The sequence below is a fragment of the Trichomycterus rosablanca genome, chromosome 25 (assembly GCF_030014385.1).
Source record: "Trichomycterus rosablanca isolate fTriRos1 chromosome 25, fTriRos1.hap1, whole genome shotgun sequence".
In the NCBI taxonomy this organism is placed as follows: Eukaryota; Metazoa; Chordata; class Actinopteri; order Siluriformes; family Trichomycteridae; genus Trichomycterus; species Trichomycterus rosablanca.
Genome location: NC_086012.1, coordinates 16,046,932 through 16,071,488, shown reverse-complemented (window position 1 = coordinate 16,071,488; position 24,557 = coordinate 16,046,932). Strand labels below are relative to the sequence as shown.

General features: G+C 42.2%; 1 protein-coding gene across 2 annotated transcripts; it reads left to right on the top strand.

The window, feature by feature from the left end:
* On the top strand, positions 1 to 21,921 carry fyco1b (FYVE and coiled-coil domain autophagy adaptor 1b). Of its 2 annotated transcripts, XM_062987342.1 has the most exons (19): positions 1 to 97; positions 190 to 270; positions 1,537 to 1,657; positions 1,954 to 2,060; positions 5,172 to 5,297; positions 6,825 to 6,931; positions 8,587 to 8,730; positions 10,640 to 10,733; positions 10,963 to 12,948; positions 13,031 to 13,123; positions 14,412 to 14,530; positions 14,649 to 14,816; positions 15,044 to 15,184; positions 15,334 to 15,542; positions 16,960 to 17,101; positions 17,646 to 17,750; positions 18,035 to 18,245; positions 19,460 to 19,569; positions 19,876 to 21,921. In XM_062987342.1, exons 3-19 carry the CDS (start codon positions 1,600 to 1,602, stop codon positions 19,949 to 19,951), a joined length of 3,996 nt encoding a protein of 1,331 aa, XP_062843412.1. In that variant the 5' UTR covers positions 1 to 97; positions 190 to 270; positions 1,537 to 1,599; the 3' UTR covers positions 19,952 to 21,921. The 2 variants fall into 2 exon arrangements, with proteins under 2 accessions (XP_062843412.1, XP_062843413.1); XM_062987343.1 differs by lacking the exons at positions 1 to 97; positions 19,460 to 19,569; positions 19,876 to 21,921 and having other exon boundaries at positions 118 to 270; positions 18,039 to 18,192.
* The last annotated feature ends 2,636 nt before the right edge of the window (positions 21,922 to 24,557 follow it).

The following is a 24,557-nucleotide window of genomic DNA, read 5'->3' as shown; positions in this document are numbered from 1 at the left end:
TATTAAAGGTTTTAATGTAATGTCTGACACGTATACCAGTCCAGTGTTACCAGTGTTTTAACATTTTGTTTGTACTGAGGTGTCCCATGAGAAGCAGGTGCTTTGGATACATCTCAGTTCTGTAACCTTCGTCTCCTTGTTTAAGTTCCATTATTTATTGTTTTTAATTTCCAAACATTTCACTTCTAGTTTGCGAGGTAAAGGAAAGAGGAAAAGAAACCAGGACACGAACATGCTACCTGAACAAGCTGTGTTACTACAGTAACTCAGGTAAAGTGCGTTTATTTATTCATTTAGTTGATTGTTTTTGCATGTCAGTCGATGCATTTCTATCAATAAGCAGAAATAAATCTGGATACATTAAAACTAAAGTTATTTTTATAAAAAAAAAACTATTTTATTAAATTCATCACTTAAATCACAAGACTGTTTTGGGAGGAGCGGGTCGGTGACGTAGCAGCAGCGGTTTTCCCCTTCAAAGTGAGAAAAAGTTTGTGAACCCCCTTTCTTAAAGTTTCATTATTTTCATTATTAATTACTTCACTTTAGTTCCTGTAAGTTTTAGCAATGCACACCTTTAGTTTAGTTTTTTTTTTTAAGTATTCTTTCAGTTTCACTTTGGTTCCAGTAAGCTTTTATTTATTTATTTATTAGGATTTTAACGTCATGTTTTACACACTTTGGTTACATTCAAGACAGAACACAAGATTCACATGTTCAATTTAATCTCAAACACAGTCATGGACAATTTCGTATCTCCAATTCACCTCACTTGCACGTCTTTGGACTGTGGGAGGAAACCGGAGCTCCTGGAGGAAACCCACAGACATGGGGAGAACATGCAAACTCCGCACAGAAGGACCCGGACTACTTTACCTGGGGATCGAACGCAGGACCTTCTTGCTGTGAGGTGCTACCCACCATGCCGCCCCTTTCTAAGTTTCATTATTTTTGTTTTTAATTACTTCACTTTAGTTCCTATAAACTTTAGGAATGCACACGTTTTTGTTTAAGGAAAGGACTAGTTTTAGTTTTTTTAAGCTGTTTTTTTTTCTATGATCTTAATTGTGCAATGAAATGTCACTTGTTTATTCCTCTTAAAATGTATCATGACGTCATTAGTTCAGTTAGTATAGAATGATAAGCAAATACATAAACTTCAAGTAACATGGCAGCAGTTTTTTTCTTAGAATTTGCTAACACATGTGGATAACCTGTATTTTTGTTTTGAATTCAGTAGTTTCTTCAGTGGTAAGGTATTGGACTATTTGTTGGAAGGTCGCTGGTTCAGGCCACACCATCACCTTGGACAAACGCCACTACTGAATGCTGTAAATGAAAATAACATAGAAAACCTGGAGAACACAATACCACAGAATTGAGATTCATGCGATTTTTTGACTAAAGCAAAACAAGACATTTTAAAAGCTGTGGTGTCAGATCGCGACCCGACCCTGCTGTTGTGTTTCTTTTAATGTGTTAGTAAATTTTGACCTATATCTGTGCCGTTACATTTACTTCTTCTTTTCCTCTCAGGATCCTTCAATTAAGCAGACTGTATGATAACAGTGTAACCAGGCTTTGTTCTCCGGCTTCACCATGGCTTCAGTAACAGTGGGGGAAAGTCAGCTCCAGCGGATAATCAGAGACCTGCATGGTATATTCACACACATCATGCATTCAGTCATAACATACGGCTCATGACATTATGGGAATCTAAATGTTTGTGGGTGTGATGCATATCCCAAGCTTAGATAAATATGAAGGAAGGGCATCTGTCATAAAAAATGCCAGATCAAATATGCAAACATCCCCTGATCCGCTGTGGCGACCTCTAAATATGGGCGCAGCTGAAAGGAATCTGTTCCAAGTGCTGCCAAAAGTGAAGCACAGACATGATTGGATGAAAATGATCCTCACTGTTCAATGTTACAAATCAATGTTCTTGCACAGATGCAGTTTCTGAGCTGATTAAGGAGCACCAGGACAGTGGGGAACCCATAACAGACGACTGCGACAGCCTTCACAAGTTCTCCTACAAACTGGAATATTTACTGCAGGTAAGTGGGTGTTTAGTAGGACACGTGGTAGCAGAATTGCTAAATCCTCCTACTGTTTGGGAACCTAAACATCCACCTGTCCAGCTACACTGCCTGACCAAATGGTTCACTGTATACTCCTGAACATCACATTGAAATGCCACTCCTCTTCTCTGTTTTGTGGTAGAGCCGGGATCCTCTGCTCCTTAGTCTAATGGCAGTGTGCTTTATACTTACAGCAGATTCCTTAATGTTTCCACTTTATACTTAAACAAATGTATACTCGACAGCTCTAGCAGGGCAGAATGACTGAATGACTTGTTAAACAGATTTAATCCTATGACTGTGCTATATCCAAAGTCACTAAGCTGGAGAGATTTTGGCTGTGTGCTGTGTAGCTTGTTGCTAAAACAGCTACATTTACTAAAGGAGGGCTTTTCTTACATTGAATATCTACATTGATGCTCATTGGTTTTCTTTGCAAGTCAAAAGTTTTTAAGCACATGTTGGTTTAATAATAATAATAATAATAATAATACATTTTATTTATATAGCGCTTTTCAAGATACTCAAAGACGCTTTACATAAGACAAATAATCAAAACAAATACGTACATACACCATACAAATCATAGTACAAAATCAAAATAGTACATCAACATCAAGAATAATTAAGATAAAAACAAAGAGAGCAGCATAAGACAGTTCATTAAAAATTAGCTAAATTATGAGAGAGAACAACAAATATAGAACAATTTCTTAAAATTAGACAGAAACAGGACAGATTTACATGCAATCAGGAAACTGAAAACTTTACAAGTTTTAGGATCTAGGACTTCACATTTCTGTCGTGATCTAAGTATAAAAACTATTAAAAAGAATAGCAAAAATAAAAGCATTTATTTCGTGTTGTTACAAGTTAAATGCCATATTGAATAGATGAGTTTTGAGAAGTGACTTGAATTTGGACAGGTCAGGACAATCTCGTAGGTGTTTGGGGAGAGCATTCCATAAAGATGGAGCAGCTATGGAAAAGGCCCTGTCACCCCAGGTCCGGTGCTTGGTCCTAGAGGGTATGGACAGTAGGTTAGCCTCAGAAGAGCGAAGGCTACGGGAGGGAATGTGCTGATGGAGCAGGTCGGTGAGGTAGGATGGGGCCTGATTATGGAGAGCTTTGTGAGTGAATAGAAGAATTTTGAATTGAATGCGTTGAGCAACGGGAAGCCAATGAAGTTTTTGTAGAACAGGTGTAATATGATCACGGGAGCGAGTATGAGTAAGGAGGCGAGCAGCTGAATTCTGGATATACTGAAGTTTTTTTAGGATTTTGTTAGATGTACCATAAAGGATGCTATTGCAATAATCAATTCTGGATGTAATAAAAGCATGAATCAAGGTTTCGGCGGCAGAAAAGGAGAGTGATGGACGTAGACGTGCTATGTTTTTTAGATGAAAGAAAGCAGTTTTGGTGATGTGATTTACATGGCGGTCAAAAGAGAGGTTGCTATCAAAAATTACACCAAGATTTCGGATGTTAGAAGACGGAGACAAAGTGTCATTATCAATGGTAATTTGAAAATTTTTTGTGGTTTTTGCCAGGGTTGTAGGACCTACGATGATCATATCTGATTTTTCACAGTTTAATTTGAGGAAATTAGCTTTCATCCACAATTTCATTTCAGTGATGCAATTTGTCAGAGTGGAGTGAAGTTCAGTATTAATGGATTTGGAGGAGATGTAAAGCTGAATATCATCAGCATAGCAGTGGAAATGTAAACCATGCCGACGTATGATGTCACCAAGGGGGAGCATATAAAGAATAAACAAAAGGGGACCTAACACTGAGCCTTGGGGAACGCCTTGGGACAGTGGAGCAATGGCAGAACTACAATTGTTGATATTAACAAACTGTTGTCTGTTTATGAGATATGACCTTAACCACAAAAGGGCAGTACCAGTGATGTTGACAGAGGATTCAAGGCGGGACAGAAGAATGGAGTGATTAATGGTGTCAAAAGCTGCAGTAAGATCAAGGAGGACGAGAATATTAATTTGTCCAGAGTCTGAGGAAAGAAGAAGGTCATTTGTGACTTTGAGGAGGGCTGACTCAGTGCTGTGCTGGGGGCGGAAACCAGACTGAAATGATTCAAATAGATTATTGGAATTTAGGTGATCTTTGAGCTGTGAGGCAACAACACGTTCCAGTATTTTCGACAGAAATGGAAGATTGGAAATGGGCCGAAAGTTACTCATAATGTTAGAGTCAAGTCCAGGTTTTTTAAGTATGGGAGTAACAGCAGCCAATTTGAGTGATTGAGGGACTGAGCCAGAACTAAGAGAGGAATTGATTATCTCTGTGATAAGTGATGAGATAACTGGAAAACAACCCTTAACAAGTTTTGATGGAGCAGGATCCAAAACACAAGTGGAGCTTCGCATCCCTGTTAAGATCTCAGATAGGTCCAAAAGAGACACAGGTGAGAACTGAGACAGAGGCTGGGTAATAAATTGAGATGAGATAGGCGGAGAAACAGAGATGACAGGGGAAACTGTCAGAAAATTGTGGATATTCTCAACTTTTGTTTGAAAAAATGAGAGGTAAGAGTTACACTTGTCAACTGTAAAGGAATTGGTAGTATTGTCAACTGGTTTGAGAAGTTTATTTATTGTGGAAAAGAGAGTCTTAGGATTTGTTGATCCAGCATGTATGAGTTCGGAATAGTAAGTGGATCGGGCTGCCGTAAGAGCGTCTTTGTAATGTTGAAGATAATCAGAATAAATCTGATAATGTACTGTTAGACCGGTTTTCTTATAAAGTCTTTCAAGCTGGCGTTTACGGGATTTCATTTGGTGAAGCTCAATTGTGTACCATGGTGCGGAATGACTAAATGAAACAAATTTGGTTCTCAAAGGAGCCAGCTCATCAAGACATGAGGCGAGTATGTCATTATAGTAATCGACAAGGTCAGATGAATTACTAGACAGTACAGGACAGACAGACATCTTTTTAACAAGAGAATCTGAGAAAGCAGAGGGAGAGATATATTGAAGATTCCTGAAGGATATTTTACGTTTAGCTCTAGTGATGGGCCTAGTGACCTCAATGTCCATGTTGTCCAAATGTCTCTCTCAGTTCGACCAGAAAGAGAAGACAACGTTCCTGGGCAGCCGGAAGGACTACTGGGATTATTTCTGCGAGTGCCTGGCCAAAATAAAAGGCGCTAATGATGGTATCCGCTTCGTCAAGTCTATTTCTGAGGTAACGTAGAGCTTGTGCACAACACAGCAGTACAAACATCATGTTCAGACTTTAGTGTCAAATTTATGTCACTGCTTTTATTTATTTATTTATTTCATTTTTATCAACCACCTATTTTTGGTCAGGGTTGTGGCAGGAACACCCTGGGCAGGCCGGCAATTAATCGCAGGGTTTCGACCGTCTCCCTTCTTCCAAACGTAGCCTATTGTGCTGGCGTAATAGGTCGCTGTGCCACCTGAGCGCCCCTTATTTATTCATATTATTAGATATTTCACTGATTATTCCATTTGAGCACAGAATAAAAGTTTGTGCACCCCTGTATTAAATGATTCCTTTTCCCTGAGTGCCTGTTCATACTAAAGACTCATGAGGCTGACGAGTCTGATGGCCGCAGTAGTTTAACTTTAGTGCACACTAAAACATTTATTGAAATGTCTGTCCTTCCTTTTCTTAACTTGACTGCGTATTTGTGAAACAGGAACTAGCAGAAGTGAAGTGTAAATATATACTGTAGCTGTTAGAATGGCTACAGAGGAAATCAAGTGTAGTGTAGTCTTTGTAAACTTATACAAGTGTGTGTTTGTTTGTTTTTTATTTGATTTTTAATTTTGCTTTTTGGGGGGTGGATTTCCCCCTTTTTTCCTCAATCTAGTCATTTCCAATTTCTTATTTCATTTCCTTTGCCACTTTACCACCCCATCATTGGCAGAGAAGAGCCACAGACTTGCACCCAGCTTCTCTGAAACACATGCAACCGCCAGCCATCCTAACCAGCCATTTTGGCAACAGCAGATGCACGGTCTGACACGTAGCACTGCTGAGATTCAAACTTGACCTCTCTGCGGCACTGGGCCAGCTTATCGGACCGCTGCACCCCCTGTGGTTCATTTTTTAGATGAAAAAATGTAGGTCTAGTTGTTGTTTTGGTCAGAAATTAAAACTAGGTTTAAAAGTTAATACACAATGTGCTTAGATTATTTGAGGAAGTGTGTTGCCCTTCCTGAAGCAACCCTCATCATTGTTATCCAGACTTGGGACAGACACTGAGAGCGCACTGACAAGTGCGTCTTCCAGACACAGCCAAACATGTCTGTGTAGACGGAAAAAAGCACCGGATCTCAGCAGTGGTGGGCTAGCGTAATAGATCTCTGCATCGTCCGAGCTCCCACACAATATAACAGTTAGACTGAATCCTCTACGTGTGTGTGTGTGTGTGTGTGTGTGTGTGTGTGTGTGTGTGTGTGTGTGTGTGTGTGTGTTATCCATCAGCTGTAGCATGGCATCTGCTGTCCGTATGTTCCGTTATTTGACCACTTGGTGTAATCTAACCATCTGCTGAACTAGATTATGACTGCACATACACACTCTCACACACACTCTCTCTTTCTGTGTTGCGTATATTTGTCTAACTCAACTTGATGAAAGGTTTAAGCCAAAGCAGTGCATCTAGTTTGATTGAAATGTGCAGTGATGACCATGGTGATGTTTGTATCATCCATTGATGTGCGTTTGTTTCATGGGTCGCAGCTGAAGACGTCACTGGGAAAGGGGCGAGCCTTCATCCGCTACTGCCTGGTGCACCAGAGACTGGCAGACACACTTCAGCAGTGTCTGATGAACCAGAGAGTCACATGGTAGGAAATAATAAAGCACTCCTACAGCCCTAGAACAAATTAGAAAAGTTTGAGAGTTGTGCAGATTTCATGGGTAAAATCAGAGTTTATTTTAATGCAAAACATTTGTCATAAAGTTGAGCAAACAGAGGAATCTGTGGTCTGATGACATGAATATTGAAGTCTTTGGGTATAACAGCAAGCAAAAACAGCCACTGCACGTCAGCTGGCTAATACAATCCCTACTGTGAAACATGGTGGTGGCAGCATTGATCTGTGAAAGTGCTTCTCAGTAGCAGGGATGGGGAGACTGCTAAGAATTGGTGGAAGATTGAATGCAGCCAAACATAAGAACATTATTAAAGAAAACCTCCTCCAGATTGCATGCAAACTTTTACTGGGGTGACGGTTCTGAATGTCTTTGAGTGTTCCAGCCAAAAACCCAGACTTAAACCATCTTAAAAACCTGTCGAGAGACATGAAGATGAGAGTTCTCAGACTACCATGAACACCTTGTCCTGGAGTCTTGTGACTGAGCAGATAAACAGGCTCTGTAATTAAACCAAAACCACCGGAGGCGTGTCCACACTTTAATATGTATTACCGAACTGAACTGAAAGTGTAGATTAAGAAAACAGAGACATTTAAACAGGGAACTGAGCCGTTGCAAGAGTCAGAGACAGAGAACGAGGAAGCTCTGTAGAATTCAGGCTGCACTTTAAAAACTCACATGTACCAAGACAAGTCAGGCACAAACATGTATAAGCTTAGTTTATTTTGGACCTGTAAGGTCTCACGCCCGGCTTATTCAGTTCTGTAAAATTAGCTCATGTGGTAACTGAGTGTAGTTAAAATTCTGAATTTAAACGTAAGCATGTTATTCTTGCACAGTAATAGATTGAAATAGATTAGTATTAAACATGTCTCATTCATGTGAACATTTGAAATGGTTGGTTATTATTTTAACTAGTCCTACTAGACAAATAGTTTAGAATAGTTTTCTTCACTTTTATTTAAGATTTTAGTCTCTAGCCAATTTCAGACAGCAAACTGTTTTAGGCCACATCCAAAATCACATACTTCACGAGGTTGTGTGAGTACTGCACACTTGCGTACTTAAAGAGCGCATTGCTTTACCGGTCGAGGCAGTGATCTAGTACGTACTGTTTAAGTATGTGATTTCGGACGCAGCCTTATTTTAACAGAGTTTAATTATTTAATTTCTTTCATTTAACTTAAATTTATTTATTTTTAATTTATTTTAAATATATTTTACGTAATTATTTTTTTAATCTTTATTTATTACTATATACAGCAGATAATAATATTAATAATATTTAAGATTTACAGGTGTTACTTAAAAGAGTATGTATTGGATAATATATGTTTTATAATCCTGTAACTTGACTGTTTTAAATGCCAGTTTGTCTTTGGTCTGTTTTGTGGTTCATGTTTTTTTTATTATTTTTTTTTTTTATTTAGTCATATCGGTTCCAGTTTTACTTCTGTGTAACGTTTCAGAGAAAATCTCTCTTCCTCTCTTGACTTTTTTATGAACCTCCTGTTGGTGGTTTTTCCTCCATAATGTTTTTCACTACAAATGTAAACACTGTAAAACCTGATTGAATGCTTTTGTTAGCATTTCAGTATTTAGTACTTTTACTTCTTTTGTGCAGTGACTGGTACTACGCTCGCAGTCCTTTTCTAAAGTCCCAGTTCAATGTTGACATCATCAATCATCTGTATGAGCTGAACGGAGTCCAGTTTGATGTGGCGTCCAGAGGATATGATCTAGATTCAGAGTGGCCCACTTTCGCCAGGTAACGTGCAACCAAACAACTAACACCTGTAATGCCAAGTTCACACTACACGACTTTCCCAGTCGTCAGGTCGCTGTACAGTTCACACTACACGACTGAATCTCTTGCACTCGGGAGTCTTTCAGTCAGTGTATATTTCACACTACACGACTGATCGGCGATCGGGGGTTTCACACTACACGATCCATCACCAACTGGAATCGCAGGTGAGCTTCTCTACCTTTAGTCACGAGAACAAACACGAGAAGTGACCAATGGTTTAATGATACCACGTCCAAAAATGCACGTCAACAAGTAGCGAGTGATCAAAGTTTGTGAGCTGATGTGCAGCGTAAAATCAAAGAGGAAAATAAATGAATCTGAGTGGATTTGGCAACACAAACAGTATAGATGGTTCTGTAGTAAGTTGGAGGTTAATTAATAATTTTGTAATGCAGCGTGGGTGTTATGTTTTGTAGAGGACCAAATCAGAAATACTGTAAAACGTGTGTGTGCCGGTGTATCCTGATATAAACTATATCCTCTCCTGCATTTCCCCTCACGCTGTATCCTGTGTTCTCATTGGCTGTTCGACATGTCACTCATTTCCAGTCGTACATCTGAGATCAGATATCTGGCGTGCTAGAAAACTCGATCCAGTCGCCGAGCGGGCGGCGAGCCGGTTGGGTCGAGTTGTTGGATAGTTCACACTTAGCGACTGAGAGCCGAGTTTTGATCGCCGAGCGAACGCTGAGTTGCTCCCGACCCGGAAAATCAATCGCCAGCAGTCGCCGAGCGAAATCTGGCCAAAAATCGTGTAGTGTGAACTAGGCATAATATGTCCTTTTCAGGGACTAAATTATACTTCTTTGCTAGAAATTGTAGTTATTTAATAGCTTTATTGGGGCTTTAACAGTGTTGTTGGGTTGGAATGCCTCATCTTTTGTCCTCTAAACTTACCTATTGTCATTGTGGCAAAAATAAAACCACAATCCTTGTTCTTTCTGACCTAGGGTTGCACATTTGGCCGCATGACCTCGAACTGGCATGGACGCTACGTTTGTCCAAAATCTAACAGCATGATTTCACATAGCAATATTCCAAAGAGCATCTCATGATGGTAATGAGAACTTGTGTTTTCCAGTCTCCCAGTGGCCCAGAGTACTGAATATGGGGTTAGGTCAGGTGACTGTAGAGGTGCCCATGGTTTTTAAGCAGCTAAGGCCCCCACTGCACATATCTTACGAATGTTAGGGACTTTACCTGCACACGTTCTAACTAGGTTACTGAGCAAGACTCTACATAACCATGGATGTGGTTTATCCACGATGTGTAAGTGTGAAGTTGTTTTACCCTGTTGCACCAGTTTTTGACCCCTTCCTGTTTATGATGCTTTATGTAAAGAAATTCATTATATTTGTTGATAACCATGAGAGGAAGTGATGCTTTGCAAGTCCCAAAGTTTTACTCAGGTTCTCGGTATATCCAGGTAGATCACTGGCTTGCTACTGTAAATGTTATTTTCCTGCAAATTTGGTGTTTTTTATTTATTCAATGATTTATTTATTTATTTATTAGGATATTTTAGGACTGTTAAATGCTTTCATTTATAAGGTAAAGAAGTCCTGAGTTTAGAAGGAATACATGGACCAAAGGGCTGCATAATTAATCGTATTTTTTGGTACCAGTGAATGAATTTTCATGATAAAACCTCTAAAAGGGTCGGATGTCTAAATACAGACATGATTGGCTCAGACTGAGGAGGGTAATGGCCAAGGCCCTGTTCAGGGTATGTTACTGCATTGTGCCCAGTGATTCCTTGGAAACTGGACCCACCGTGACCCTGACCAGGACAAAGCTGTGGTAAAATATGAAACTAAAATGGAATGAAATTTACATTTAGTATTTGTTTTTTGTTTTGTTTATGCAGAAGGACTTTGGGTTCAGTAGTTTCAGCCTCCCATGTGTGGAAACCACCAAGCCGCTGCTCAAGTGTCAACAGTCTCGTCAGCAACTTCTCACAGGTTTGCCTTCACTCTCTCATTTTTTAATTCATGTGTGAAGGCTTCTCAGAAGAGCGGCTGTTGTTAAATCTGAAAGATCACATAGAGGTCACAATGTAAATGCCATTTGTTTTTAAAATGGGACGTCCAACAAGCTCATGGTCAGGTGTCCACATACTTTTGGCAATACAGTGTATGCAAGTCTGTTTGTGATTGGAAGTGTGTCCTAAATCCTGCTGTCTCTTCACAGCAAGCCCAGGAGTTTCATCAAGGCCCTGACCTGGGTACGAGTTTGACAGGCGACTCAGGAGAACAAGAACTTGCCCTTAGCGATGCAGAAGGTCTGCGTATCGAGCTCGATCAGTCCGAGTTATCGCAACGTCGTCTCCAAGAGAAGGTTCACCTGCTTCAGAAGGAGGTCGGTGATCTCCAGGAGAAGCTACTCGCTGCTGAAAGTGACAGAAACCTAAAGAAGAATGACGGATTAACCGACTTGTCAGAGAAACCGAATGACAAGAAGACGTCTGACGGGACATCGAGCAAGAAGGGCGAGCAGGTCGAGAAAGACCTGAAAATCGAAGAGCTGCTCAGCAAACTGAAGTTGACGGAGGTGGAGAAACTCGAGGCCAAGCGAGAGAGCGAGGATCGGTCCAGACAGGCTGAGAAACTGGCTCAGCAGCTTAAGACCAAGGAAGAAAAGCTGAAGGAGACAGAGGAGATGCTCGCCCAACGAAAAAAAGAGGATGGAAACAATGAGCTCCTGAAGGTTGATGAGCTCCAAGCAACCGTTAATCGCCTCCAAGAGGAACTGTCACTGAAGCAAGAGGAGATGCAGAACCTACGTACACAGCTGAAGGACCTGCGAAGCTCATTTGAAGCGAGAGGTCACCAATTGGAGGACATCAAGAAGAAGGTGCTGGAGGAGCGTCAGGAGCTGCAACAGAAAAGCAAGAGCTTAAAGGAGTCCCTCGATTGTCAGATCTTATCTCTTCAGGAGCAGCTGAAGAGGAAGGAGATGGAGCTTTCAGTCAGCACTCAGAAAATCCAGCAGCTGGAAAGCCAAAGCAAGAAACTGGATGAGTACAAGGCCCAGTGCACCAGCCTGATGGAGAACAATGCAAAATTGGTCCATACGTTAAAGAAGTCTGAGGACAGCACCAGGGAGCTGGTGGAGACCAGGGCAGCTCTTGAGAAAGAAGTGGCCACTTTGAGGGCTTCTGAGAAGCAGCTCATATCAAAGCTGGATTCATCTCCATTGACGGTGGAGGAAAAGAAGAAGCTACTTGAGGAGAACCAAACTGTTAAAGGAAACCTTCAGAAAGCAAAGCAAGAGAGTGAGTTGAATGAAGAGCAGACAAAAAGTCTGGAAAAGCAAAATAAAGATCTTCAGGCGTGTACGATTGAGAAACAGGGAGGGTCAGAAGACCACAAGAAAGACTCCAACCTAGACCAGCACTTTAAACCTGAAGAAGCATCTTCTCATATGGCTTTGGTTGTGGCTCAGCTAGAGCTAAACATGAAGGAAGTCTCCAGGCTCCAGGAAGAAGTCATCGAGCTCCGAGCCCAGCTTCAGGTGACCTCAGAAGAAAAGATGAAGCTCCAGGCTCTTCAGGAGGTAACAGAGGCCTCTCTGGAGAACTTTTGCGCTCAGACAGAGCAACTTAAATCCCAGGTAGAGGAGCTGAACCGGCGGCATGTAGAGGAGCTCTTACGCTGCAGAGAGAGCGAGGAAGCACTCGAAAAGGAGTTAAAACATGAGGCTCAGGTCCAAGCTAACCTACAGGCTCAGGCGGCCTCCATGAAGGAGGAACTTCAAGCTCTGAGGAGCCAGAACAGCACCCTCTTACTGGAGACTGAAGAATTCAAGGAGGCCCTCGACAGAGCAAACACTGAGACCGCACAGCTAGGCGTCCAAGTTTGCGTGCTGAGTGGGCAAAACGAGGAGGCCAGTTTGCACGGCGAGGAGCTCCTGACCAGGCTGAAAGAGCTGGAGGAGATGCATAAGGAGGAGCAGAACCTCAGGGACTCTGTACAGGCTCTGACCAAAGAAAATGCTCAGCTTACAGAAGAGCTGAAACAGAAAGAAGGTCTTTCCAAAATCACGCAGGAGCTAAAGCAGAGGCTGAACGAAGCAAGGGAGGAGAGCATGAGTTTGAGAAGGAGCCACCAGAAGGAGGTCAACGCACTTCGGCTTCAGCTGGACGAATCGACCACAAACCTGCAGAACCAGATCAAGGTTATATTATCTATAGACGTCTGTAGTAGCAAGTTTGGGGGGAAAAAGAAATATATAAATGAGTCGTTTCTGTTGTTTTTAGGCTTTGAACGAAGAGCTTCTGGATGTGAGGTCTCAGATGAAAGCAGGGCAGGAGAAAGCGTCCCCCCTGGAGACCAGACTGGCAGAGCTTGAGGCATGTTCCTCATCTTTTGTTGTCTCATTTGTGCCTTTGTTTAGCCTGTTCACTTAACCTGCTGTCTGATTGTAGTTCATATCAAACTGACCTGACCATCGTCATGATTTTAAGATTTTACTAATGTACAGCAGATTCAAAAAGTTTTTAGACCCTTTGTGTCTAGATGTGTCTAGAATTGAAGTGTCCACAAACCTGGGTCTACAAATAGTGCATGCTTAGTGCCAGTGCCAAGCCCAAATAAAAAGGAGGCTGGCATCAGGAAGGGCATCCGATGTAAAAACTATGCCGAATCGTACATGTGGATGATTGATCCACTGTGGCGACGCCTTACTAACAGGAGCAGTCACAAGGAAATGCTTGATACTTACCATTACAGCAGGCTGGGCTATTTAAAACAGCACACACACTGATTTTATTTATCACTCGACATGATTCAACAGCTAACCGCAAAGGTTATCTGGTTAAACAAGCCATCAAAATATCTACCAGGCTTGAAGTAGTAAACGTGGCACAAACATAGACCAGTAAAATGAATATAAACGGTGTGTGTGTGTGTGTGTGTGTGTGTGTGTGTGTGTGTGTGTGTGTGTGTGTGTGTGTGTATGTGTATGTGTAATTGGCCTAGTGTTAAGAAATACAATCCTACTGCTGTTGATGTTTTTGCATTTTCCCCCAATTTTCCCCCCAATCTAGTCGTATCCAATTACCCAATTGCATTACGCTTCCTCGCTACTGATGCTGACCTTCACTCTGACTGAGGAGAGCCGTGACTAACACACGCCCCCTCCGACACGTGCACGAGGCGAGTTCATATGTGGATCAGCTTTGTGTACGGAGAGACACACCCTGATCACATTATCCGATCAACCAGCGCAGGTCGTAATTGCATCAGTTATGAGGAATCCCTTCCGGCAGCCTCCCTACGGACGAGCCATCCGTTGTTCGTGTAGGCGCCCAGCATGCTGGTACCAGAGCTGAGATTCGAACCGAATTCAAACAGGTCTATGTTAAAAGTGGTCATTTTTAATCTGTTGCTAATTCTGTCCTCGTGATGGAGTAGATCATTTTATAATTAAATTAGAGAAGTGATTATGATTATTATTTTATAATATTTAGCCAAATTCTTAGTTTTTGTATGATACATTTATCCATTATGATACTGATTATTTATGAAAAGAATTTTCCATCATTTGTGTATTTTACGTCCAAGCCCTAAGATAATTACTGACCTAACTTTACAAATGGTATTTTATTCATGTGTTGGTGTGAACCGTGTTTGTTTCAGGCCATCAACATCAGTCTCAGCAAAGAAGTTGAAGAGAAAAATGCCTGCGTTTTGAAATCGGACGCGTTGCTTCAGCAGAAAGAGGAAGAGCTCAACCAAATTCGAGGAAACTTCACGAGGTGAGTACATTTACGCTTTTTCCCATGCACTATATGGTCAAAAGTATTGGGACAGCCCTTGTAACTATAATAAAATAATTGGTTAGTAGATCGACTCATGGATCTGTGTTTGTTCCAGGGCTCAGGAGAAACTTGCTAGCAGTCAGAAAGCCTGCCAGGACCTCGGTGAGAACCTGCGAAAAAAAGTCCAGGAGCAGGAGATGTTTGCTTTGAAGGCATCTGCAGAGGTAGAGGATCTCTGCCGCACAAAGAAGAACCTGGAAGAACGGCTCATTGAGCTTATTCGGTACCCGAATGTATTTAAGAAGCACTTTCCTCCTATTTGCCTCATGCTGGTTTTCTGTCTCTAATATTTTTTTAAATTGTTTATTTATATATTTATTTATTTTGGAAATGGAAATATGGTCAATCTAGTGTATGCATCTCATTAACTGGTTTTCAGTGCCATTACATTAGTCGTGCTACAGTATGGATGTACAGTATAATGCGGTGTGTATGTGTCGCCCCCTGCAGGGAGAAGGATGTATTGTGGAAGAAATCCGATGCTCTGGAGTTTGAACAGAAGCTGAGAGCAGAGGAGTCGGACAGAGAGCTTCCCTACTGCTTCGAATGCCACGCACAGTTCAGCTGGTGGCTACGCAGACATAACTGCCGGTTAGTGAGCCGTGCATAGTTGACCCCGCCCCCCCCCAATCCCCCATAATTTACTAGCTAGCATAATTTTCGCCTGTTATGTGTCTGTAAGAACTTCGTACAGCTTTATTTGTAATTGTGATTCAAAATGTTGTGTATCTCTGTCTCAGGCTGTGCGGTCGACCTTTCTGCTACTCCTGCTGCACTCATGTAGTGAGCAGCCAGCAGGGCGGCACTAAGGAGCGCTGCTGTAAGGAGTGCTTTACACGCCACAGTACGGCAGAGCGCCACTCTCAGGGGGAGCTGGGAAGCCCGTCTCAGCCGTCACACAGCCCGCTGGCGTCCACTCCCACCAGAACCAGCATGCCGAGTGTTACAGGTATGAACATTTCTATAAACGCCACAATAATTCTTTAGTTCATTCTCATTAACTGCTTTATTCTGGTCAGGGGTGCAAAAGGGGCTGGCACCACCCAAAACTTAGTCTGCTGGACAGAAATACACACTGGGCAATGCACCAACATATCCCTCACACCTTGGTAGTTGTACTTCTTCTTTTTCTACTGCCTCTGTGGCTGTTCTTGTTAGGGGTCGTCCTTATTGAAGCCTGTCCTGAACATTCTTCTCCATGCATGTTCTCCCTCACCGCATCCATAAACCCCTCCTTGGGCGGCACAGTGGCTCAGCCCCACAGCAAGAAGGTCCTGGGTTTGAGTCCTAGCTGCAGAGGTTCAGGTCTTTTCTGTGTGGAGTTTGCATGTTCTCCTATGTCTGTGTGGGTTTCCTCCAGGAGCTCCGGTTTCCTCCCACAGTCCAAAGACGTGCAAGTGAGTAAATTGGAGATACAAAATTGTCCATGACTGTGTTCGATATTAAAAACTTGAGCTGATGAATCTTGTGTGACCAGTAACTACCGTTTCTGTCTTGAATGTAACCGAAGTGTGTAAAACATGACGTTAAATTATAATAAATAAATAAGGCACACTGCTGCCCACAAGTGATAATGGTAGACCAACCAGGAGCAGCGTATCTGATTTGCTTGTGTGAGTGTGCAGTAACGGCTCTTTTACTCACTAACAAGCACTTTCAGTTCCAAGTTCACACTTTCTCTGCACAGGGAATAGCAACAACAAACTTGGCGCAGCGGTTCGTTTAACACCCAAATTGCACTTGTTACAACCTTTATTTACCATTAAACCCAGTTTAAACGCTAGTCTTTTCGCATCCGTGGGTCCGTGGGAAATAGCACCGAGTCCATTAATAAAACGGAGCAGAAACAGAGGGGTGATATTTGTAATCCGAGAACAGATACAGACTGAGGGAGGGAAACACAATGATAATGCGAATACAGCCTCAAGCTGTATTGAGCTCTGTATAACTGAGGCCGCATGAGCAGGTGAGCCAAAACATTAGGACCAGCCATGTAATATGTAGTGAAAACATATCTGACTGAGACCTGAACCTTAAAGGACATCTAAAGAAGGTCTGTGGTACCTGGTACCTCAAAACCAGCAGGTCGTTTCATTAGTACATCGAAAGGCGGACCGTCCTGCAGTGCATCCTAAATATTATCTGCAATTGAGGCTTTGTTGAGCAGCATCACTGCCCAGCCACACAGACTGAATGTGCACAAATTCCTACAGACATATTCCACATCAGCGACTGATAATGTCTCAGGATAATGTCACACGGTACTCAGAGGGAAATCCACTTAACCAGTTAGCCCAGAGTTCTGGCACTAATTGATTTAAACCCTGTAACGAGGTGTAATCTGACATGCTGCCTTGACCACACAGTGGCACTGCGGTCCCCCAGGCTGGACGACGCGGCGTTCGACGTCATCACAGACGAGGAGGTGAACTGGCTTCACGAGAGCGACTCGCTGCCGTACACCACCGCCCTGTCACCTGGAAGTATGCAGCACGGGACACACGACATGTGAGTCTCACACACACACACACAAACGCACCTCACACTCCAGGTCAAGCAGTTCATCTGTTTTTACAAACACACTGTGTCACCATCTGTGAATATTTAAGAAATATTAAGGAAACTAGTTTTTGTGCTCGCTTTATCAGTCCAGAAAAGTCCCCAGAGCTGTTTTAAGGTACAGTGGTATTTTGAAACTCGACGCCAATTGAGTTTCAAGGTATTTTTCTCCATAAGGATGTATGGGAAACCTGTTAATGCGTTCCATGGTCAGATGGAAATTGCATATTTCACAGGAAAAGGCTCATATCACGGTCCGTGATGCGATTCTCATGGTCTTGAATTAGCTATGGCTTACTTATAAAGCTTCCCCAGTGGTAGCTTAGCAATGAAGGTACTGCATTAGTTAACAGAAGGTCACAGGTTCAAGCCCCACACTACTGCCTGGTTGCCACTGTTGGGCCCTTGAGAAAGACCCTTAACCCTTAATTGCTTGAATTGTGTATGGCTATGTTTAGTCGCGTTAAATACAGATGTGTTTAATGTTGATCAGGAGCAGCAGTACGAGCGGCGGTGACCTTACCGCAGACGAGTCCGAGGATCTGCCAACCTCAGCGCAGGACGCAGAGATCTGCCTGCTCAAGTCTGGAGAGCTCACGTACGTGCAACCTGCAGCTCCACACACACACACACACACACACACTCACTACCTTATCATGTGCATTTTTATAAACTGTGTGAGAGGAGAGGAGATGTCTCTACATGTCTCATAAATGTCTTGTCTTTTACTAAAAGACTGTAATTGGTCATGTGACCTTTGTGGGTTTAATAATAAGGACATTTAGTGGGTCTTTAGGTTATTTTGGCTTTTTGGGTGTGTCCCCCTGGGCTGCGTGTCCCCTCTATGATAATCATGATGTGATCTCCATGTGCTCTTTTCAGGCAGTCTGTACCATTCAGCATGGATGAGGTCTGTAGGTTTGGTGAGAAAGCCAAAGAACTTTTCATAAAGTCAGGCTGTTACAGTCAGATCCCCGTCACCGTGAGTACGGCCGGGTCCACCATCTGCTGGATGTTCTCCTCTGCCCCAAAGAGCATCTCATTCAGCGTGGTGTATCAGGAGAGCGTTGATACGCCACTCGAACAGGCTAAGGTAATACACATAAACACACATAATGGCAGGTCTCGAACCCGGATAAACAGCAGGGTTGTATCAGGAAGGGCATCTGGCATGAAAAAAAATGATTCGCTGTGATAAACCCCTTAGGAAATTTAAGGTAGTGAGCTGCCTTAATGAGCTGCATTGCTGTTTACTGCCTACCTGATCAGCTGCCTCAGTAGAGAGGATTCTAATAAGACATTGAACTTATGAGGCAGATTATTTAGACGCTCTGCTTAGACACGATTACGTCACCGCAGTTTTAGCTAACTGAGCTAACACAGTTAGCCTCAGGCCATTCAAACCAATAGGCTGAGGCGGCACAACCCGCTAGCACGCCAGCTAACGTCTCCCTCCGTGTACCGGAAACGGTTAAACTGTCCCTGACGAGCCTGAATTTACAAAAACGACACTTGTGCACCTTTATACAAATTAAATATCAGTGAGAATTTAGTTACATTTGAAAAGAACTCCGTTGGTTGCTCTGCATTCGTCCATCATATTTGTATTGTTTGTGAGAAAAGTTGTGCCGCACTGAATGCTGGGATTGCCTTCGGTGATAAGGAAGCGTCGGACGCTCCCTCGTTATTCAGTCAGATTATCACTCAGAATTAAGGCGCCTCAGTAGGAGCATTTTAAGTCATCTAAGAATTTAGACACGCCCTCTTCTCAGGAGTGTCGGATGATGTAAAATGCGTCTATGTAGAAAGAGGTTTTCAGAGAGACCTTATAACAGCCCACGCCTGTATTATAGCTTTTTATACAGTGCTAAAGTTCATGCTTATATAGAATTTAAGTCCGCATTGTTAGCCAGTTGCTAAACAGCTTTACTTTACCAGTAATAAATGTTGCCAAATGTTGTTCCATAATAACGGAGGTCCTAAATATAGCAAAATACCAACAGATTTCATTCAGTATAACCCAACATGATTATAAATCATTCAATAATAATATTAATAATGTAGTGACAGGGTTTACAATCAGTCCTGAGGCTGAAGGAAAAGATCGAGATGTCGAGTTAGCATAACTACCCAAAAACTTTTTTAAAGCATTGACATAAAAAGTATGTATGTTCACTTGTTAAGTGTGGAATTGTGGGAAGTTTGTCAGATCGCACTCGCACATTAGCGCTCTTCATACGAGATCTGTGTTAATCAGTAGCGGATTGTCTTGCTCACCCACACCACCTCATTCTGTCCTGATTGCAGGTACTGATTGCCTTAACGAGATGCCTCTCTCATAAGCAGCTGATCCAGGGCGAGGTGAAAGCACGCAATCCAGGGGTCTACTTGCTCATTTTCGACAACTCCTTCTCCAGGTCTGTGTTCACTGTGTTTGATATTACTGGCACTGTAGTTCTGTAACAGTTCTCCCATAGTGCTCGAGTCCGGAGGGCAGTAATAGCTCAGTGGTGAAAGTACTGGACTAGTAATTAGAAGGTTGGCAGTTCAAGACCCACCACCACCAAGTTGCCACTGTTGGGCCCCTAAGCAAGCCCCTTAACCCTCAACTGTTCAAAAATCGTGTTTAGTCATAATTGTAAGTCGCTTTGAATAAAAGCGTCTGCTAAATGCCACAAATGTTAATCTAAATGTAAATCTTATTTTGGTGTTTCGTGTTGCAGATTCATCTCTAAGAGAGTGCAGTTCAAACTCAGTGTGGAGCAGCCGGGGTCTGCTGAGGGCAGCGAGTCTTCGTAAAGCGGTTACACACAAAAACACTTCATCTGTTCGGGGTGGGTTATAATGGAACTCTTTATCGATCCTGGTTTGGTCTCAGGATTGTTTTATTTTAATGCAAAAGGGAAATTAATAGCTGCGTTTTTAGCACACTACCAACAGGGATAAGGATTTGTAGCTCCTGTAGCTCCTGTAGCTTCTCGTCTGGTTTACAGAGTAAAAGCACAGTAAGATTTTAAATCATGACCTATATAAACTGTTTGATCAAGCACATAATTAGATCAAGCCGACAGAAAATTCAGTTCATGTAAACAGGAAAAGTCAAATGGATGTGAAAGGAAGCTGCTTTTGGTAACGGTTGCTTTGCTTTGAGGTGTTGTTTATTTAACAATTTATTAACACAGCTGATTATTATTAGCAGCTACACCAGACTTTCACCCTGCTGTAGTTTTAAAATTACTTTCACTAACGATTCCAAAATGACAAAGCTTTAACATTTCTGATTTGCTCTGATATGACCACTGCTCATCTACAATCGGAAAAATGGAACGACCTTATACACTGTTGAGTCACATGATTACGATCACTTCCTACTTCTGACGGCTGCAGCGTGTAGCTCATGAAGGAAGTCATGTTTCGTGAGCTGACTTGGTGGGTATATAAGGTGTGGAGGAGGGCACATGCTGATCGTCTTCCCTGGGGTGAATGGGATCTTCCAGCAAGACGATGCGACGTGTCACACGGCTAGAAATATCCCACATTGGTTGGAAGAGGATGACTGAGACTTCCAAGTACTACCCTGGCCCCCCTAATTCCCCAGACTTGAACCCAATTGAGCATCTGTGGGAGCACCTCGGGATGCACTGCAGTCGGATACCTGTGAGAACCTACCAGGACCTTATTGTTTCACTCCCAGCCTGTCAAGCTGCTGTCTATGCTGCAGATGCTGCTTACTCTGGATATCAGCTGGTGGTCATAATAATGTGACTCGACAGTGTAGTTTAATGTTTACTTATACTGTATATATGAGCGAATATTTTTGCACTTTGATGGTAGATTATGGAAACGGGAATTTTGTATTTGAGGTCATTAATACTAATCAGTCTTGCACAATATAACCATCAATACAAACTAATAATGTTGTAGTTGTGAAAAAATATGCATTTTGTAACATTTCGGGCTGTGTTTATACTTTAAACAGAAGCACTTAGTAACAGTCAGTAACAAACTACAAATTTTTTTATTTGAATACTCAGCTGACAGAACCGGTCATCATTAGTAAAGATTTTATCATTTAAAAAGCAGGAATAGTGGAACAGTAGAACTAGACTGGCACAAAGTGCACTTTACATGATGCTAAGCTTTATTATTCTAATTTTTTGCTGGGAATTTACGACTATAAAACAGATAAAACTAATAAAGTCACTATTTTCTGAATTGCTAACACACACATTCAGCCAGTGTGACTGTGTACTGGATATAGTTTTTAAAAACATTATTCTTTTTTACGTGTAGAACATTAGAAATGCATTTAAAAGATTTCCAGTAGTTTTAATACTGTAGATACTTATTTACTAATTATTTTACTAAATATAATAACGTTGTGGTGTGTTAAGTAAAAATCTATGCAGAATGTCTAAGAGTCTGAGGGTCAGAAATAAAAAAATTGTCCCAGAAAGCACAAATCTTATCTAATGACAGCAGTTGTGCATGCTGAGAAGCTTTTCTTAAGCACATGACCATTATTATGCAGATGAAATCTGGAATGGTACCACATGCCCTCTGCAGTGCAGGTCTGTAACTCTGACGTGAGAAGAAATTTTACAAGTAACGTCTCAGCTGTTCAGATAAAAACGTCTGATCCGTAACTCAGCGGGCCAAACCAAGCAGAACCCAGAGCCGTGTATTATTGTCGTTTGTGTATTTTTTAGATGTTCTTTGTTACAGATTATGAATTATTCTGACTGGAATAAAAGCACATTTTAATCAAACAGTTTTCTAGTGGGTTTGGTGGTTTATGTGACACTAGCTTGCCTCTAAAGCTATAAGGCTATAGGTGATACGTTCTGAACGTCCATCTCATTCATGGTTGCTAAAGGTAACAAAAGCAATTTTACTAAAAAGTAAACAAATAATTTTTTTCATCCAACCACATTAACTGATTAAAAGCAAAATGCATAATCATAAAAAATGAAATACTAAAATTCAAGAGATCAAGAGAGGCTTTATTGTCATTTCAGCTCTATACAAGTACAGATTGAAGCTAAACGACATTCCTCCAGGACCGGGGTGCAACATTTAGCGTAGTCACAGCTTGCTAGTTGCCATATTTTCCCTCATAATGCCAGTTCAACTTTGAGCGCAGTGGCAAGCGGTAAAAGCCGAGCATCAAAGCGGTAAATCTGCGACGCTTAAGGTGGCACAGTGCATGGTGAGTGGTACCTTCTCACTCCATATGCAGCAAAGCTTATTTGCTTCATATCATGCGACTGCGGCACTAACATGATTCAGTAACCTGAGCTGTATGATCTAAAGCTGCCGTTCGGTCTCTGAGCTCGGCTCTTGTTTTCCGCCGGCGTTTAGGTCTCGGTTGCCTGTGGTTACGGACGCAGCAGGACTGCGGCTAGCGGCGGCCGTCGACTCCCTTCCCCAAGGTTAATGAGGTAGTTTTTAAGCAGCACACGTCCATCCGCCAGGCCTGGGCTTCAGCCGGCTCTGGTTAACACTCGCGCAGAAACACGTACCGGGTCAAGAGAGAGAGAGAGGCGTGTTTGATGGGGGAGGTGCTGTTAGAGAAATGTGTGCTGAATATTAACTGAGAGTGACAGCAGTAAATAACTCGACTCTTTGTAAATAACGGCGTTCTTTATAAACCCCTCACAGTGTCCTGCTAAATAAATAAATAAAAACACTGTGCTCAGGATTTCCTAATAATATATATATAAATTTGCATGTTTAACAGTACAAATCTGTTGCCCAACATGTATAAATCAGAAGATATTTGTAAATAAGATGTTTTTTTTAATTAATTTTTATGTTTTATCACTGCTTTATAATGGTTAGGATCACCGTGGGTCAGCGTTTCCCGAAATTACTGGCCATAATGCAGTTACACACCCCAAACAGGACGCCAATCCCGCGTGGAGCCTCTGCCACATTCTCAGACATGGTCAATCATAGCCGATACCACCACTGGGAATTTATGCTGGAGACCCAGACGGCATCCAAAAAGGGTGTATATTCCCTGACACACACTCCCTCCGATGTGCGCAGTCCACTAATCCCTTCTTCTTCTCCCATACTTTGGTGTATTTGTGTGTGAGGTCATGTTCGTGTACGGAGAGCCACGCCCTGATCTCTGCGCTCCTCCACTTTCTGTCAACCAAGGTCCTCACACATCATTGATAACCATACTTCTTGGTCCGGTCTTTTCCACCCAGCAGACTAGAGGCCAGTTTCATCTGCTGCAGGCATTAATTAATTGTGCCTGCTAGAGGGCGCCCAGCCGACCGGTAGTGGAGCCGAGATTCGATTTTGAGAAGTGTTCGCTTACTCTGATGACAAATGCGACAGCCAGTCAAGAAACCAAAGCTGAGAAGATGCTGGATCTAGAAAACAATCATCTAAATCACAAAATCAACCTTAAAATCCACTTTTAAGGAACCAAGGCTTTTTGAGAGGCCCTTCGGTGCCAGACCATATTATTCCTGTATTATTTAGTCTACATCAAGTGCCTGATTAATTTCACATTAACTACAAAGTCCGCACAAATCAGCACATCTTTACCTCCTTATATAAAGTTACAGACTAAACAAAGCGTGTGTATGTACCGGGGCCAGGTTCAGCTCTTTCACTGCTTCCAGTGTGACGTAACTGCTAAATGAACGACTGGTCATCAGTTTTATTCTAAATCTGCTCTCCCGCTCAGATCATCCCGACTGATCCATCACGCAGCTTCACCTGCTCATTCACAGCCACTTCAGCGCTCACTCGGGCTTTTGGATTCGTTTCCACAGCCCTCATCAGCCCGACGAGAGAGCTGTGGAAGCTGTAAACGATGCCATCCATTCTGAATAAAGCCCGGCTGAACGGCGTCATCAATCTCATCTGGAAGAGGTTTGTGCCCCCCTCCGTGCCAGACAGCAGCACCGGAGGAGAGAGAGGAGGGTTTCAAACGCCTGCATTTGTCACAAGCAAGTTTCGCTGGCTTGATTGAGGTGGTGCGTTAAGCAGCCTGACTGGAACCAGTATTCTTAAAATTAGATTACCAATGGGACCAGAAAAATTCAAATGAGGCTCCTGCTTAAAAAAACAAAAAAAACAAGGCTTCTCAACATGTTCTACCACACGTAGTGCACTATTGAATCACTAGCTTGTGGCTTAAGGTACTACACAGAGGTCACAACTTTACTATGACTATGGGCAGTAATCTACATTTACGTTTGCATAATATACACCTTTGTTTGTTTGTTTCTTTACTATACCTGACAGGCATGAAGCCATGTTTTCTTTACTATGAATGATAGGCGTGAATCATCCCTCTTTTACTAGGACTGAGAACAAGATCCATCCCTCGTTTACTAGGACTGATAGGCATGAATCTTCCCTCTTTTACTAGGTCTGATAG

Coding starts and splice junctions, on each gene's coding strand:
- fyco1b (XM_062987342.1), top strand. CDS start 1,600: ATGGCTTCAGTAACAGTGGGGGAAAGTCAGCTCCAGCGGATAATCAGA. Junction 12,949..13,030: donor ACCTGCAGAACCAGATCAAG/GTTATATTATCT, acceptor TGTTGTTTTTAG/GCTTTGAACGAAGAGCTTCT. Junction 15,543..16,959: donor CAGCATGCCGAGTGTTACAG/GTATGAACATTT, acceptor TTGACCACACAG/TGGCACTGCGGTCCCCCAGG.